The following is a 15,992-nucleotide window of genomic DNA, read 5'->3' as shown; positions in this document are numbered from 1 at the left end:
AAGGAGACCTGATTTAGTCCATGAATCAGACTGCGTTGTTATCCAGTGCAGCTGAAAAATCACCTTGTTAAAACACCAGCTACTGAAGAGAAGTTTTTTAAAAGGGCTTTAAAATGAATTTCCAGGACTCTTCTATTTTCTGACAACCAATTTAGTATTCAAAAAGGAAAGAGAAGCTCGAAATTAAAAAACCCTACCCTGTCTTTGCTTGTGATTTACAACGACTCGGCAGAAATCAGTAATGCGTGTGTCCAGCGTTAGACTGGACAACAAACAGAACTTGCTGGTCCCAGCACCTGATGTTAATGCAGTTTAATGCACCTTGGGATGGTCCATCAATGTTTGTTTCCTTCTTGCTAATGCAGATGATTATTCTGTCTTTAATCTTAGAAAGGTGTGACAGTTATGCTTCATAAAACTGTGTGAAAATTTGCTCCACAGATAATATAGGAAGAGAAATAATCTTGGAGCTGTAGTTCAGAATACATTAATGTGTATAAATATCAAAATTATGAAGATTGCAAAGAGTTTATCTTGATAGGGAAAGTATAAACGGGTCTAGAAACTCAGAGATGACTCTAGGTACTTGTAACTGTGAATGCCATAGCAGGGCCTGTTCTGCAAGAAGAGGACCATGATCAAATGCTGCTGTAATAATAATTGTAATAATTATGGGAGGTGAAGAGGGAGAAAAGCATAAGGCTCCTGGTAATACTCTTCTACACCACCTTTAATACGTCAGGTTATGGAGAAGGTCTGTTATTCTCCTGGAACAACAGATTAGATCTAGCAGTTTAATGACTTTATGGATAATAAATAATCACATGAATTACAATGATTGAAACAAAAGGATTTACTACTTCAGAGCACTGATCTGCAGATACCTGCCCCAGCACTGCCCCAAACACAGTGACAAAGAAGCCCTGTCATCAGAGGACCCAGTCCAAATCGATCCCTCGTTATTAATACTTTGCAGTTCAGGGGCCTGTTCTGCAATGGAAAATGTAGGCAATTCTCTGACCCGCACTGGGCAACCAAATGAAGACGACTGCTCTCCTGTTTTGTAATCAGAGCTCACAGCAGGTGGAAACAACACAACTTCTGTTGGCATCACCATCCAGGAGGGCTGCGACAATCTTGTAACGTATCTACAGTCACACAGCCCGATTCAAAGCGTGGTCTGACTCCTTAATTATACAAAATACAATTGTATCTAATTCCTTCAATTATACAATACCACTTTCTAGCTGGAAGCTGACGCCAGAAAAGCTGAAATCACTGTTTTAACAAATACTGGCTACATCCGTATGTCTCCATTTCTGGTTCTCAGTCTGACCCATTTAACTGGCTAAAACTCTAAGTGAAACCAATAGGAGCAGCACTTCCAAGATTATTTTCTCTTCCTTATCTCCGATGCGACGAGCGCATCACTTCCCTGTGCTCATGGAGAACGCAGTGTGCTGTCAAGTGCCCTGTTTCAATACTCTTGGGAGTCTTGTAATAATTTTGTGAATTATGCCTCAAATTTTCTATATTTACATAATTACGTGACCACATCTCCACTATCAGAAACAGAGCAGACACAAACTCCTTGCTCCCAGCTGGACATCGCGGATGGACAGAACAAGAAAAAGAACACTGGGAATGCTCGGGAAGCGGCTTCACCTGCTTGAAGTTGCCGTTCTTCCTCTGCTCCCAGTCCATCATGTCATGGAAGATGGGGATCATGATATTCCGGACTTCTGGTTGTGGGACAAGTGTAACGCCGAGGAAGGGGCCGATCATTCCCGGAATAAAGTGGATCTTGTGCTCACCTGTACAAGACAAAGCAACTGCAATTAAATAAAACTCGTTACTTATCACAGAGAGAGAGCAGCGATGCCATAGACAACACAGCAGGCAGGAGCAGCAGAAAAGCAAACACATTCTCTTCCTGAAAGGACTGGAAAAACAGTATTTGCTTTAGACCATTCCTTGCAAAGTCTCTAAAAGCATTTTTAATGTCACTGTGAAAGCCTTCAGCAAAAGCTGTCAGTGCATTTTCCTTGCAAAGGAATTCCGACTGTCATAACTCCCCAAACTAAACCATGTAACAAGGAGAAATCATTCAGCTGATTATCAGCGTGGTACATTTACAGTCTTTGTTTTCTCCTACCAATATTCCTACAAATGAAATGTGTGGATGTGGTTTTTTTTAATATGTTGCTTGCAGCCACATTATCAAGTGATCCAGCCTGATTTGTAACACTCCGTTGCCCTCTTCGTGTTCTCAGAACCTTGAATCATTCGTGATCTCTATCAGCAACCACGTTTTTATTTTCTGTAGAATGCTCTGTGCTTCCTTTGTCCTCAGACATTTCCACAGAGCATTCGTTTTTAGTGCCTGATGGAGACCAGATACCGGCCTCGCTGGACTTGCTCTGATGCAGAACAGGCCTTATTTGGCTCTTTTATTAAGGAAATCCTGAATTAACTGAACTCCAAACTGCTGCAGCACACTTCTAAAAGCACGAGTCCTGGATGAAAAATCTGCATTTACCCTTTGACACCTATGGCGAGAGAGATTTTTTCCCCGTTTTGTAACATGGGTCAGTTTTTAATCAAAATACATAGGAAAATGTCCACTGAACTGCAGAAGTTGAAATTTTATTTGATTTGGGTTTTCTGTTTGGTTCTTTTTTTTTTTAATAATATATGTTTTTTAAAGTAGTAATGTAGTATTTGTTATGCATAGTGGATACCTAAGACACCAAAAAAGCAGCCCTGCTGTATGCCGCTTCAGGCTTTATTATCAGACACACGTGGCTATGGCCGAGCGGTGGACTTGGTGGTGGTAGGTTGACGGTTGGACTCCACGACCTCAAGCGTCTTTTCCAGCCTAAATGATTCTGTGATTCTGAATCATGACAACTTTGGCTTGTGAATCATCTACAAAGTCATAAAACTGGTTATAGCTGTGACAGTTTAAATCTCTGCTTTACAGCCACCGATCAGACAGAAGTCAGAGGGTAACAGCATGCGTCTGCGTGACCCTGGCTGCAGTGCAGCTGCAATTTTATAATTGGAAATACCTAAAAACTGTCCCTGATGTGTCAAAACAACCCAAACTTCACACTGTGCCAGTTCAAATTCATAGGAATGTATTAATTCAGATTGAAATATATGGTAAGGGTACAGAAGAGGGGTTTTGGTGGGAGAGAAGTGCTTCCTGGTTTAACAGCTCTTAAGAGAAAATCAGTATTTAATGATGCTACAAAGAGTAAAAAAACCCCAAACAAACAAACAAACTTTGGGTTCGGTTGGTAGGACAGAGAAGGAAGAGTCATACCCAGGTTCTGCCACATGCTGAACAGCTCGTACGCCATCATCACTCTCATATCGCCGTACCTGAAAGAGAGGAGATGGACAACTGCCTAATGGAACCAAAACCAGCACGGCGGGGATGTCAACATTCACATTGAAGTCAACAAAACAGTATCAAACAGCTTGACTAATCACTGGACACCAGTAGGAGATCTACGTATTTAATTCCCGAGCGTTTTCCCATCTCAAATTCCATCATAAATTACAGGGACTTGTGGCAGAAAAAGAAGTCTCCTTTTTGGGGTGGCAGAAAAGACCGGGACACAACCAAAAATGTTCTTACTTATCCAGAATCTTCTTCCTCTTAGCTGGGGTGGCATTTTCTAGTTGGAGACTTGGCTGGTTTATAAACAAAACTGCGAGGCTGAAATACGAGTTCCACACCTGAGACACAGGAAGGAAGTTTTAGATCATTATACTCCAAGGAATAAGCTTTAAAACAGCGTAGGAAGATGTATGTTCCGTTACAAGCAGAATGAGACGGTTCCTTCTAATAACTTACTCAGGACGTGTCTGAACTACTGAGATATGAAACTCTTAAGGATAGCCATGGATTATTAAAAAACTGGTAGGAACTTAAATTAAAACCCAAGAAGGCAACACCACTGGGCTTTCCTCTTCGCACCAGAGTTCAAAAAATTAATAAACTTGGTGACTTCAGCAAAGTCTTAATTTTATGGTTTTTTCTGAAGGCTGAACAGATTTTATCCTTCAAAAATCCCCAGAGATGACGCTGTATCGTGAGTAAGAGCCCTGTAATTCAGTCAGCTTTCCCAAAGAAATGAGGCTTATGCTGTGTGTGCACCGAGCCCAGGTTCACATTTGGCAGTGACACTGAACGTGCTGCCCATTTCCAACCACGTCAGACACAGAGAACACGCCGAGGTGCTGTGAACCTCCAAGTTTTAACAGCCAGAAAGAGAAACCTCTGCAAGAGGAAGGTCAATGCCCCAGCTGCGGGAAAAGCATTGCCTGACTTGACACTGTATTAGCCATGGATCTGTAAGACAGCTCGCTTCATTAGCTCCACTGCTTATTAAGACACTTGTTTCTTTATGAGGGGCTCGATTCTCTTGACTTGATCTCACAGTGTCTGTTCAATATCCCCTCAATTCCCCAGCAGGTTAAAATTCCACTTTTATCAGTTAGGTCACCTCTCACGTAGTCAAATAAACACTGCAAACATAACCAGCTATGGTAGGTAACAGCTCTTGTATCTTTATAGCTTTAAAAGATGTCGTAACGTTTGCTCAGTATCAATTCTCACCTTAAAATCAAAGTCCGCTTCCGTGAAATTCTTATGCAGTGCAGAAGACAGGTACTGAACTGTTGTAACTATGATACTGCAGTCGAAAATATAAAGAGAGAGAAAAGAAGAGCATTTGAATCTGGAGTGTAACATATTACAGTGGTTTGTGGTGCTGACTTTACCATACAAAGAAAGATATGGACATACATACATACATATATTTACTATACACACAAAGATTCTTCACGTAATCACTGCAAGATTCACACAGAAGTCACCTATCTTTCTGTGTTGTAATAAACAGTCTGTGCTAAGCAATCCAAGATAGGTTTTTCATCATTATTGTCATTTTTGGAATTTACACAGGAGCATTTTGTACAGTCTATTTTATACAGATATTTTCTTCAGTGAAATGAGAGGATACACACATCTTTCTCTCGTTTTAAGCAGAGACAATTTCTTTTTCTTCCCAAAGACCACCACCACAAAAGTTTGAGCCACTTCAGTCTTGCCTCTGCAGTTGTCCTTTATCTGCCACACTTCAGCTCAACGTATTTGTGACTATTTCACCAGTGCTGGATTCCCTAGTCTTTTTTTATAGGTGGCTGAATTGCCCTTATTGAAAGGCAATCAAGGCATGTGAAATGCAGGAACTAACAATAGCACGTGGGTAAGGCAACAATAGTATAAAACCTGGCACATCTCTGATTCACCTGAAAGCAACACTTCCCGTACCACCACTAAAAACACCTATCAGGTTTACGGCAAAGTCGTGCCAAAGGGAACAAGGTAACCCACAGCATCTGTGGTGACTACTTTGCACGTGGATTTTTCTTCTCTTACAGGTCTTCACTTAATCTCTGCACTTCAAACACTGAAATCCACTTCTTTCACTTTGCATTAGCACTGTAACTCGGGTGAGCAGTCAGCCTTTACGAAAACCTCCATGGTGTCTTCTTAACGGGAACCCCTCCACTTGTCAGTTAGTCCATGGTAATCCTATACCTAGTTTATCTAAAGAAAGAAGTAAATCCAGCCACCCTGTACTCATCATGCTCCTGCCATTCCACACAGCCCAGTACTTGACCTGTCAGAAGCAAGAAAATCGGAAAAAATTAAGCATTAAAATGGTGGATGGCAATTTAATTGAGAAAAATCCTCTTTAAGTAATGCACTGGTGGCATCACAGGGGTATGCTTCTCTTTCTCTAAAATAACCGAGTCCTCCTCCTTGGCAGGTTCAGGTGTTCATGGAAAAGACAGACGTTTAACGTAGTGATTTACTGAGGAAGGGAGCTGCGGGGCCTGCCTGGCAGGACCACCTGGTGCGGGCAGCTGTTCCTTGCCGTGTGCTGTGGTAGCTGCTGTGCTGCTCTTACCTTCAACGCAGCTACTTCAGCGTTGGGGTTAAACTCCTGACTCTCTGACACCGGTGCCTACTGGTAGATTTGAGAACAAACAAAATACAGAAGTCCCAGGTTGGTCCAGAGCGTTAAAATAACTGCGGAGTGAGGATAAGCACTCCAGAATCCCTGTTGGTCACATCTCAGCAGTCTGGTGAACACACTGCATCACAGGTTTTAAATGCCCAGCTGAGGAGAAAGTAATCCTGATCCAGAATGTCAGCACTTTGTACCTGCTTCTCTACTTACTTGCTAGTGAGCAACCTCATCACCATCCAGTCTCGAGGAAAGACACTCATTTTCATCAGGTTCCGAAACACACAGAAGATCTTCAGGAGGAACTCCTAGAACACAGGAGGAAAAATATCACCAGCAGCTGCAGGTTAATTATTTTCTTGACTGTAAGAGACAGTTAAGCCAAGTGTGTTGTGCTTGAGTGCTGTCACTAGGGCATTCACCTGAAAACATGGAAACCACGTACACTGGGGTATGACTGTTGGTTCTGTATGCGTCCCGTATGTACGAGACAGGTTGCAGCTGTCTTTTGAATCTTAACTTCTACACTGAGGTTAAGGACGTCCTTATGTGCTGAAGCGTGTATGAGTTCTCATCTCATCATCTGGAGTTCCAGTGTCAATTTGCAGTTATTGTCCATATTTGATCGAGTGCCATGCTAATCAAAAGCACTTGATATAAAATCTTGTCTTTATATATGAAATGATTCCCCTCTTTCCTCTGGAAGTTGAGGTAAGAAGTTGGTTTCTGCTGTTTGGAGATGTGGCATTTAAAAATGCCAGCAACCCCTTCTGCTCACGAATAGCCATAACTGAAGTTAGTGTTCACAGATTTGGGAAGCTGTGGAGTAGTAAGGTTACTGCTTTCTCAGAAAGCTTTTATCTGCCAGAGACATTTGTATCCCTGAAAAGGCCCGACGGTGTCTTTTGGCGTAAAATGAACACCCTTTGCAAGTAAGCTCCAAGGCACATGGAACATCTAGTAAAGTGCTACAGAACAACTGACTACATTCATGGGATTAAAACAACCTGTTCCTCTTGCCTCTGTCCTGCATGGTGCAGTAACAATATCCTGCTGTGTCTATGTCATCTGTCTTGGGGCTTTATTTACTCTCATGAAGATAACTCAGTGCTGTGTAACACACCACCTATGACTACAAAGGTGAAAGGAAGGTCCATGACTGGAGTGATGCCAGTGAATGGGAACGATCAGCAGAGCAAGCAGTGCAGGAGGAATCCCCCTCGACTCTTTTGTTCTGAGCGAATCGCCCTGCAAACGCGATGTGCTGCGGTACCTTTAGTTCGTCCTTGCTTTGGAAGTTGTCCAGTAAGTGCTGGAAATGAGTGTCTGACATCTGACGAAGCAAAGATAAAAGGCAGGAGACATATTCTCCCTGTTGGCCAAATGAGAAACTATTTCATTCAGACAGTCTACGATTTCATCACTGTAAAACTCAACCTGGGGTAAGGTATAAAGGGAGGGGTCTGAAATGGCCCCAATGCCTATGAGAGGAAAGCTGACATGCACAGAGATTAAAAATACTGCATGTTAGCAGTTCTTGAATTACTGTTAATACACCTTAGAGGCTCCTCCACAGATGCAAGTTTTAAAGGTCTTTTAAACCAATCTTGTAATCTAAACAAAGGTTAGCAGTTCTTGAATTATAATACACCTTAGAGGCTCCTCCACAGATGCAAGTTTTAAAGGTCTTTTAACCTATCTTGTAATTTAAACAAAGATAATTTAAAATTATTAATACAGACATTAACGAACCCCCTCCAAGCATGCAGTTTTTGACAATTGCCTTTCTCAGTTACTTAAATCTATCGAATGTGCGGCTGCAGCTCATGCAGACATAACCAGGAATTATTTAAACTCATTGCTCAGATACTCCGAACGGTGTAGCCATGACAGCGTGGGGTCAGCATGGGCTGCAAAAGGTGTCTGTGTCTTGTGAAGATCCAGTTTATTGGTGGTCACCAAGTTGTCTGCTGTCATAGCCACAGCACTCACAGTATTCCAGTAAGATCTCATGAATACAGCTCGGGTAAGCCTACATGAGCTACAATTGCATTTCTGGCCTGCAAATCAGATGCACCCTAACCAGTTACCACAGTATCCCAAAGTGTTTTCCAAGGGTGAGCTCCCCTTTTTACATATCTGAAAGCAAAGCACAGAGAAGTTAAGCAGTGTGTCCAAGATAACAAGCACAGCAGTGCCAAGAACGCAAGGAGTGTGTCTTTTAACTGCCAGTCCCTTGCACAACACTGTTTTATTCCTGTGACAATCAGCAATTAATTTGGCAAATACACAAATTACTTTTAAGAAGTATCTAATAAGATTTCACATGCCGCTGTGCTGTGAAATCTAAAGTCAGGAGCAAATACAACAGATTTTCTACTTGGGGCTGTCAGTTCTGTTTTAATTTTTCTCTGACTGGTTCAAGCATCTGCCCAGAAGCCTTGACAGAGGTTGTTCCAATGAACAGGGCTGAACTTCAACAGGAAAAGGGTGTGCTCTTCCGTGTGAGGTGGCACGTGATACGTAACAGTAAGGTAGGAGGAAAAGGAAAACTGAGGTGTTACTGGACGCTGGCAAGCCAGCACCTTTCTTGTTTTGCATCAAAGAACAGGTCTGAAAACTACCAAATGCCTTGTTCTTTATTAGGATTCCACCATTTGTTACTTTATCTGGGCCCCCAACAATATCTCTGAGGTTTCAGCCATGTGATAGAAAAGCAAGTCTAAAAAGAGATGTTCTGAACAACAGCTTAACATCACACATTGTGCAAGAGCTGCAGCAGAGACTCTGTGAAGTAAAAATAGACTAAAACGGACTAGAATAGAAAAGGGCAACAAATCCAGAAAAGAAGAAAGCTGAACAGCAAAATCCTATTCTTTTTCTCCTCTTCCATTGCTTATCAAAGAAAAACTTTCTTCCCCTAGGCTTATGCTGGCAGTGGCCTTTCCCTCTTCTCCTACCAAGCTCACTTGACTTAGGAGCCGTTAACGTCTTTTCAGCAGTATATTGTGTTTCATTTGCATGAAGCGATCCGTGAACCCGGACAGAAGCTCTGCAGGGTGTTAAGTGAAGGGACTTGTCCACTGAGAACAGTGATAGTCTCGGTCTTTGGAGTCAGAGCCTCATATATAGGCTTCATATATAGGCTCATATAGCCCTCGGTGATAACTAATTTAGGGGTGAAGCCTAAGGCAACCACCCGGTAAGCACACACCTCAGGTTCTAAACAGTAACTCTCAATTGTGGCCGCAAAGACAAACAGGAAAATAACGTGGAATTCCACAAAAGCTTCCTGAACTCCACTGCTTCCTGCAGACCTCACTGCTGCACAGGAGGAGGAATGGATTTGTGGTTTATTAAGGGAAAGAAACAAAGCCCTGGGCATTCATGCAGCAGAGATGATAATGAGGTGCTGGTGGTGGTGGGGGACTGAACCAAAGGTTAGAGAAGCAGGAAATAGAAACTGATTGTTAGTTACTAACAGTGATTTCTGCTGTGCACTGCGGGCAACGCTGCCCTCTTACCGCCTCCTGAGACTGCGATTTACTCATGATTGTAAGCAGAGTTTGTAAAAGCACATCCAGGAGGCTCTCCACCATCATCTCAACCTCCTCCACGACATCTCCCTCCTACAGCAAGTGGTGAGCAAACAGACAGTTAGAAACCGGAGAGGACGGAATCGGCAAACACAATTGTGCTGAGTCGGTTGTACCACAAACTCGTTTTGATAGAGCACTCCATAACAGAAATTCAGAGAAATACAAATTCATCACTGGTACCAGATGTGGCTGCAGTGCCTGTGTGTGTTACCTTATCAGTCTCTGATGGAAACATTCAGGGTCACAGCCAGGAAGGTAAATCTATAATCAAAGGTCTGCACAGACTCTAGGACACAACGGGATCAAATTATGTCCAGGATGTTGTATGGCAGCATTATTTTAGCTTATTACCACGATGCCTTTCATCTCATGCCTTTCAAATAACACCATGACTTGGAATTGGAAAGACTCATTGGTATGAAATAGATTTTAGCACCATGAGCTTCCTCCTTTAGAGTCAGGTGGGGAAACTTCATCACCCTCTGTGTTGCATTGCTCTGAATGATCCTTTGAGATCCGAGTATTATGAACATCAAAGCTGGGTGTTTAAACTCAGCAGCAGTTTCCAGAACCAAGTGTGATTTCATTGACTGGGTAATTTTAGAGCATTCTCTTAACATGAATCACAAAGCGTTAGTTACTGTCTCTTGCAGAACTGCAAGTCGTAGGGCTGCGCAGAGATTTTGAACTCCATTGACATCTAAGTTCTGGGCTTGGATGAAGAAAATTAAACAGTGTCAAACCTGGTGAATGCGTATGCTTTACTCCCCTCCTAACAGCAAGAGCACAGTGTAATCAGAACGCTCTGAGTCACACACACAAAAGCAGACCCTCACTTCAGCTGTTCTCCTGCTGACAGAAAGTTAGCAGAGTTTCGTTTTAAAAGGATCATGGAAAGACCTGCATTAACCCATAAAAATCCATTAGTCTTCATTTTACTAAATGAGTGGTGGAATTAAAAAAAATACAATTAATGAAGCAGCAGATTACCAAAGAGCTGGTCTTGATGATGGAGAAGATACTACTGAGGATCCCAGAGCAGATAAGCAGCTCCTTCTGCTGTCGCAGGTGAAGGTGAATGTGGTGAAGAACGACAGGTAGCAGGATGCGCCGGGACTCTGAAAGAAGGAAAATCAGACCACAGGTCTTCCAAGACAGACTTAAACTTCGACCATCATCAGCCTTTTGGTATCCAACCTCGCCTATTTAATGATATATGTGTTGATACACAGCACAGCTGATTGATTGGTGCAGCTTCTACTGTGCACGTCGTAGCACACCACGCTCCCAAGAACTGCATCTAACCAAGGAATAGCCCATTTAGTTTCAGAAGTTCTTGAATGCAGTGTAAGTGATGTTATCAACAGTGATACAGCTTGGAAACAACAGTTGTGAACTGATATTTTCTCATGTTGATCTCCTCTGTGCAAACCCTTCCTCACTTCATGCTGCTCTCCAGCTCTGCTGTCACAGCTAACAGAGCTTCTCCAACGTAACGCCTCTTGGAAACCGACTAATTCTTCTTAAAAACCTTAATCTTATTAGAGAAGGAAGAGCAGGTAGCAGTCACAGAAAACAGCAGTCAGAACAGGAAGAAAGAGACAGGGGAAAAAAGCAGCGAGATGTCCTCAAATGGACTGACAGGAGAAATCAAAAGGGAAACAAATCATCACCATACGGGAGGCAAGAGAAAGAGAATGTGTCTTCCTTTAACTGCAAGACCTAAAGAGTCGGTAGGGTGGGCAGCAAAAGAGGACTTTGCAAACTGGATTCACTGTCCCAGGGACAGGCAGGACATGGGAGAGCTTGCTGACCTGGAGGCATCGGGTCATGTTTCCCCAGGAAGGGACACGATAGGTGTGTCTACCATTACGGGTGGAAAACACGGCACCTATGCCGTCCAAGCCTGCTTTCTGGATTTGGGTGCTGCAGTGAGATGTCGTGGTGCTGTGCAGCAGGTAGAAGCATCACTGGTTGCCAGTAACAATGTACAGGAGAAACGAAGATTAACAGAAAGGACTGAAGCCCTGGACCCAGTGGGTAAAGTTACACCCAGCTTTACTGAGAGGACAGAAAAGAAGGTTTCTGCCCATGCACTGGGACCCACAGAGAACTTTTTTATCGCTAGGTTCATAGCACTCTGATTAGATAAAATCCACCTTTGAACTAATCCACCCACTCTGTACACTCTCTCATATTTATGAAATGAATTTCAAATGTTCAGTAATATTTACAGGTTTAGAAACAGTTACAATGAACGGTTCAAACACAATTCTGTGTTGTTACCGTTCTCACCTTGCACTCAGTGCAACGATTTGAGGGCACTAACTTGAGATCCTCACTACAGGGAAGATAAGCTCAATGGTGCTTTTTATCTTCCAGTATCACCTCCATAACTCCTTTCATTCAGACCTTTATGTATGAAATAAACTCACAATCTTCAACCTTTCTTCACTCAGTTAATTCTTAAAGCATTACTAATATGTTGAGCTAAACAAACGTGAAAGTTATGAAGTAAAAATTAAATATACTTTAAAAGAACGTGCTGGGTTTCTCACATAACTTTATCTCCCTGTTTCTCAGCCCATACGCTTGCTGGAAAGGAATTTATCTTCCTATCCTACAACAGCAGAGTAATACCAAGTACAAGTGAGATATGGCAGTTTTAATAATTAACTTGATTAATGTGTGTGTGTGTGTGTATATATATACACACACACATGTTATAGGCATAAGAAATTTTAGCTGGCTAAAGTAGGCTTTTGTCTTAGCACTAGAGCTAAAAGATCACTTTGACCTCTACAAAGTTGAGAAGAATGGACCAGGGAAGGATATGTGTATACAGGTGCTTGGGACGGGTATAAGAAGAGCGGGCCATAACTTTTCTCTCTATGTCAAAAATCATATGGAGGTAGTTCAATGTCTTATGTGGGGTGATAGCAGGGAACCAGTCAGGGTGAGAGGTAGAGTAAAAGGTGATCATCTTATGCATGCTCATATGATTTTGCTATTGTTAGAAAATGTATAAATAGGCTGTGAAATTGTATGGCCGTTGGAACACACCTTTGAGGGGCCACCCTCTGTGTTCCCCAGCGCTGCAAATAAAGAAGTGCCTGCTTATCTGCAACTGCGTAGATAAATTTTTCTCGTTGTGATTGCGACCTCGTCGACACACACACACACACACACACATAGATACACACACACATATAGTTACACACACCCCCCTCCCCCTCCTTCGGTAACTACAAGGTATCCATGATGGATTTATAATCATTTTCTACCATAGGGAAACTTAGAAAGTTCCCACAGTGAATCCATGTAACCATGATGCAGCCAAGGTCCGTAATGACCAAGATTATTAGCATTCAGCAACAAATTGTTTGCTACAAAGAAACTGCAAAACAAAGCTGACGTGTTCCTGCGACGTTAGCAGGCTCAGCCTCAGCTCCTGCTCTCACCTGAGAAGGAGAAGAGGCGGCTGTCCACAGTGCGTGCAATGGACTGCAGCTTCACAACGTCCATGGACTGCCCGATGTGCACCGTGCTGGGCATGCTGCCCAGAGTGCCCCGCACGAACTCGGCTACTTCCTGCACCGTGAACATCTGCAGCAGCTCATCAAAGATCGCGGGGAAGGAGTTCAGCAAAGCAGCCTGGAAACAGTAAACCAAGAAACTGAGAATTCGGACTTCTGCAGCTGCAGCTGAATGCAGTGACACACGAACAACAGTCAAACTGAAGGGAGTCTTCAACAGCCTACTGAACAGTGCGCTATCGCTGGGGTTATTTTGCAATACCCGAATTTCACAGCGATCAATCACACAACATGTAAGAATCAAGTGCTGCTGCAATAGGAAGTCTTATGACAAGCTGAGCACACATACTGTAGAGCTTCAGAAAGCTGTATTTTAGGACACAGCTTATAAAACAGAAAAAATTGAGGTATCAGAGAGCAGAAAACACTCATCTTTTGTTGATTTACTTGTTTCAATAAATACAAAATTTGCTTCTGATTAGAGAGTTCCATGGCAATTTTTTGGACTGAGCAACTACCTACGACGGCTAAAACTCTTCAGAAAATATTCTGAAGAGCACATTGACAGACCCTTAACCATAGCAGCACCGTCATGGGGCATCGCAACGCTTCTGCAACAGAGGTGGGGTGCGATTTCGTGTGAGAGAGGCATCGCATCATGCAAGCGTGTGATTCTTGCAGTAACGGGTACTTCCAGTGAGTGGGAGCCAAGGTGCTTCTTGAAGTGCAGGAACAATATCGGCACACCACCACCACCACCACCACCAAACTTCATCTCTTATTTTACACTTCTTCATTAATTTCTTCATAGCAGTAGGAAATTCCAAGCACCGCCCTACCCTCCAGTTCTGCAGACTTGGTGTTGTACCAAACGACTGCCACACACTCCTCACGTTTTAAAACTCCTCTCCTTCTTCCTCCACATCCTCCCCAAGGCCCATACCCATTTCCTCACTATAATTACTGAAATTCCCAGGTGGTGGCTTCCTTGGCCTGGAGCACAGCCTGGTTTTGGGTCAGCTGCCTTCCTCCCGTGCACCCCAGTCACAGCCCCATACACTTCCCTTCTCACTGGCTCCACTGCCCTTGTCTGAAGCTCTCCCCACGAAGCTCATCATCAGATCCCTGCTCAGTTGTGCCCCTCCAGAGCCTCACCACCTATCGCTATTTTCTACTCTGCAAGTTCTCCTTTTCCTCACGGATATTTCTCATTGCACAAACATTTCTGAAACATTTCTGTACCTCTCCCATTCTGGCTCTAACACTTGGCCTGGCTCTCCTAATTCCACATAACATACAGCCTCATTCTTTGCCAAGTCTTTCCTCCAAGTATCTTTTCCTTCCAACCACAGCGATATCTGTTGAACAGTCGTTGAGCAAAGTCTAAGTTATTTTCACAACTAGCCCTGGAGAGCCCATTAAATTATTCTGAATGTAAATTTACCTCTTTCTTCTTCGTGCTCGTTCTCTCTCTCAACATCCTGTCTTGTTACAATCAATTCAGATTACACACAACCACACACAGCCTCCTGGGTGTTGTCACCTATTTGTTGCTACATACGCACAATGCACTAACAAAATAAACAAATATGAATCATTTAAGCAGCTCACGGTACTCTTGGAAGGCTGCAACAGCCACAGATCCAGTCATCATCTTTGTCTTTGAGATAAAACAGTTACAGTACTGGCCCAACAAACGCTTACAGGAGTTTTCCTAAACATATTTCTCACTATTCCTGTGAATCAGGAGGGTTTCTGTGGAGTTTTAGGATATCCAGCAGTAATCTCAGGATGTGCATGGAGTCTCGAGGAACAGCTCCATCATTTCATCAGTTCCTTGAAGGGCCCTTTTTTATCCAACACCCTAAAATATTCTGGCACATTACTCATGTCAAACTAATTGCCTGGAAGGAAGGACATCATCAGTTTTAATCTCATTGCTGGAAAGAGCTATATTGAGATCTCTCTAATATCTTGGATAAAAGGACAAGGATGAAGAAAATGATGTTTTCTAGGGCCTCGAGCACTTCTTTAGATATTGAACAGTTGTCCAGATTTCCAGAACCAGTACAAAGTCTCCTTCGCTCTCCTGAACAATTTGACTCGTACAATCTCGTGTATGCCCTCAGTGCTGTCTTTTCAGCATGTGGATACCATAAGCTGTTCCATTAATTACTGAAATACTCCACATTTCCTAAAGTACCAGCCACTTAAACACTGAATTCCAGTTTATATGCAGGAAAAGAGGGACTGGGGTGAGGAAGAGGGGTTGTGGGAACATCCACGATGAAATACTTGTGCAGTTCCGGGGATCATTACTTACAGAATTAAATGACGGCCTCGAAGTACCACCACACTTTTGTGGGGCACAAGTCCCAGCTCCGCTCGCCTGCCCTCCAGGCTGAGAGGCCTATGGGGCAATTGGGATCAAGGGGCAACATAGTGGCAAGGGGGAAACAAAAAGTAAACTTTTCAAAGATTAAACAAGGACAGGCTTTACAAGTTACATGTATCCAAAGTAAGAAATACCACAGTGAGAGAGAGGAGGGAAAAAACCCAAAGATAATCAGAGAAAAAGGGAAAATAATCCCATTCACGAATGTAGTCTCCCTCTGTGCTTTTGATCAGCACAACTAAAAAGCAACCAAAGAACCCCAAACAGCCTTCATTCATGAGATGCTGTTTCCACTCACTGTCACTTTGCCTGCAAAATCTGCGTGCTGATCTCTCATGTTCCTGGCTCATCTTATTACACCCGCTAATGGGTGATTAAATAAAAGATTAGCGCAGCTGTTCTCCAAATCTTT

General features: G+C 43.0%; 1 protein-coding gene across 1 annotated transcript in view; it reads right to left on the bottom strand.

Moving 5' to 3' along the window:
- The window catches only part of DOCK3 (dedicator of cytokinesis 3), a 67,350-nt gene that overhangs the window by 37,071 nt on the left and 14,287 nt on the right, over positions 1-15,992 (bottom strand). The window contains 9 exon segments of the mRNA XM_010183258.1: positions 1,666-1,814; positions 3,329-3,387; positions 3,647-3,747; positions 4,631-4,706; positions 6,264-6,358; positions 7,324-7,422; positions 9,533-9,679; positions 10,640-10,767; positions 13,111-13,303. Of these exon segments, the coding sequence (XP_010181560.1) occupies positions 1,666-1,814; positions 3,329-3,387; positions 3,647-3,747; positions 4,631-4,706; positions 6,264-6,358; positions 7,324-7,422; positions 9,533-9,679; positions 10,640-10,767; positions 13,111-13,303 (1,047 nt within the window).

This window comes from Mesitornis unicolor, unplaced genomic scaffold, assembly GCF_000695765.1.
Source record: "Mesitornis unicolor isolate BGI_N332 unplaced genomic scaffold, ASM69576v1 scaffold12514, whole genome shotgun sequence".
Classification (NCBI taxonomy): domain Eukaryota; kingdom Metazoa; phylum Chordata; class Aves; order Mesitornithiformes; family Mesitornithidae; genus Mesitornis; species Mesitornis unicolor.
Note: the sequence above shows the minus strand (reverse complement) of the source record. Positions and strands in the feature narration are given on the sequence as shown.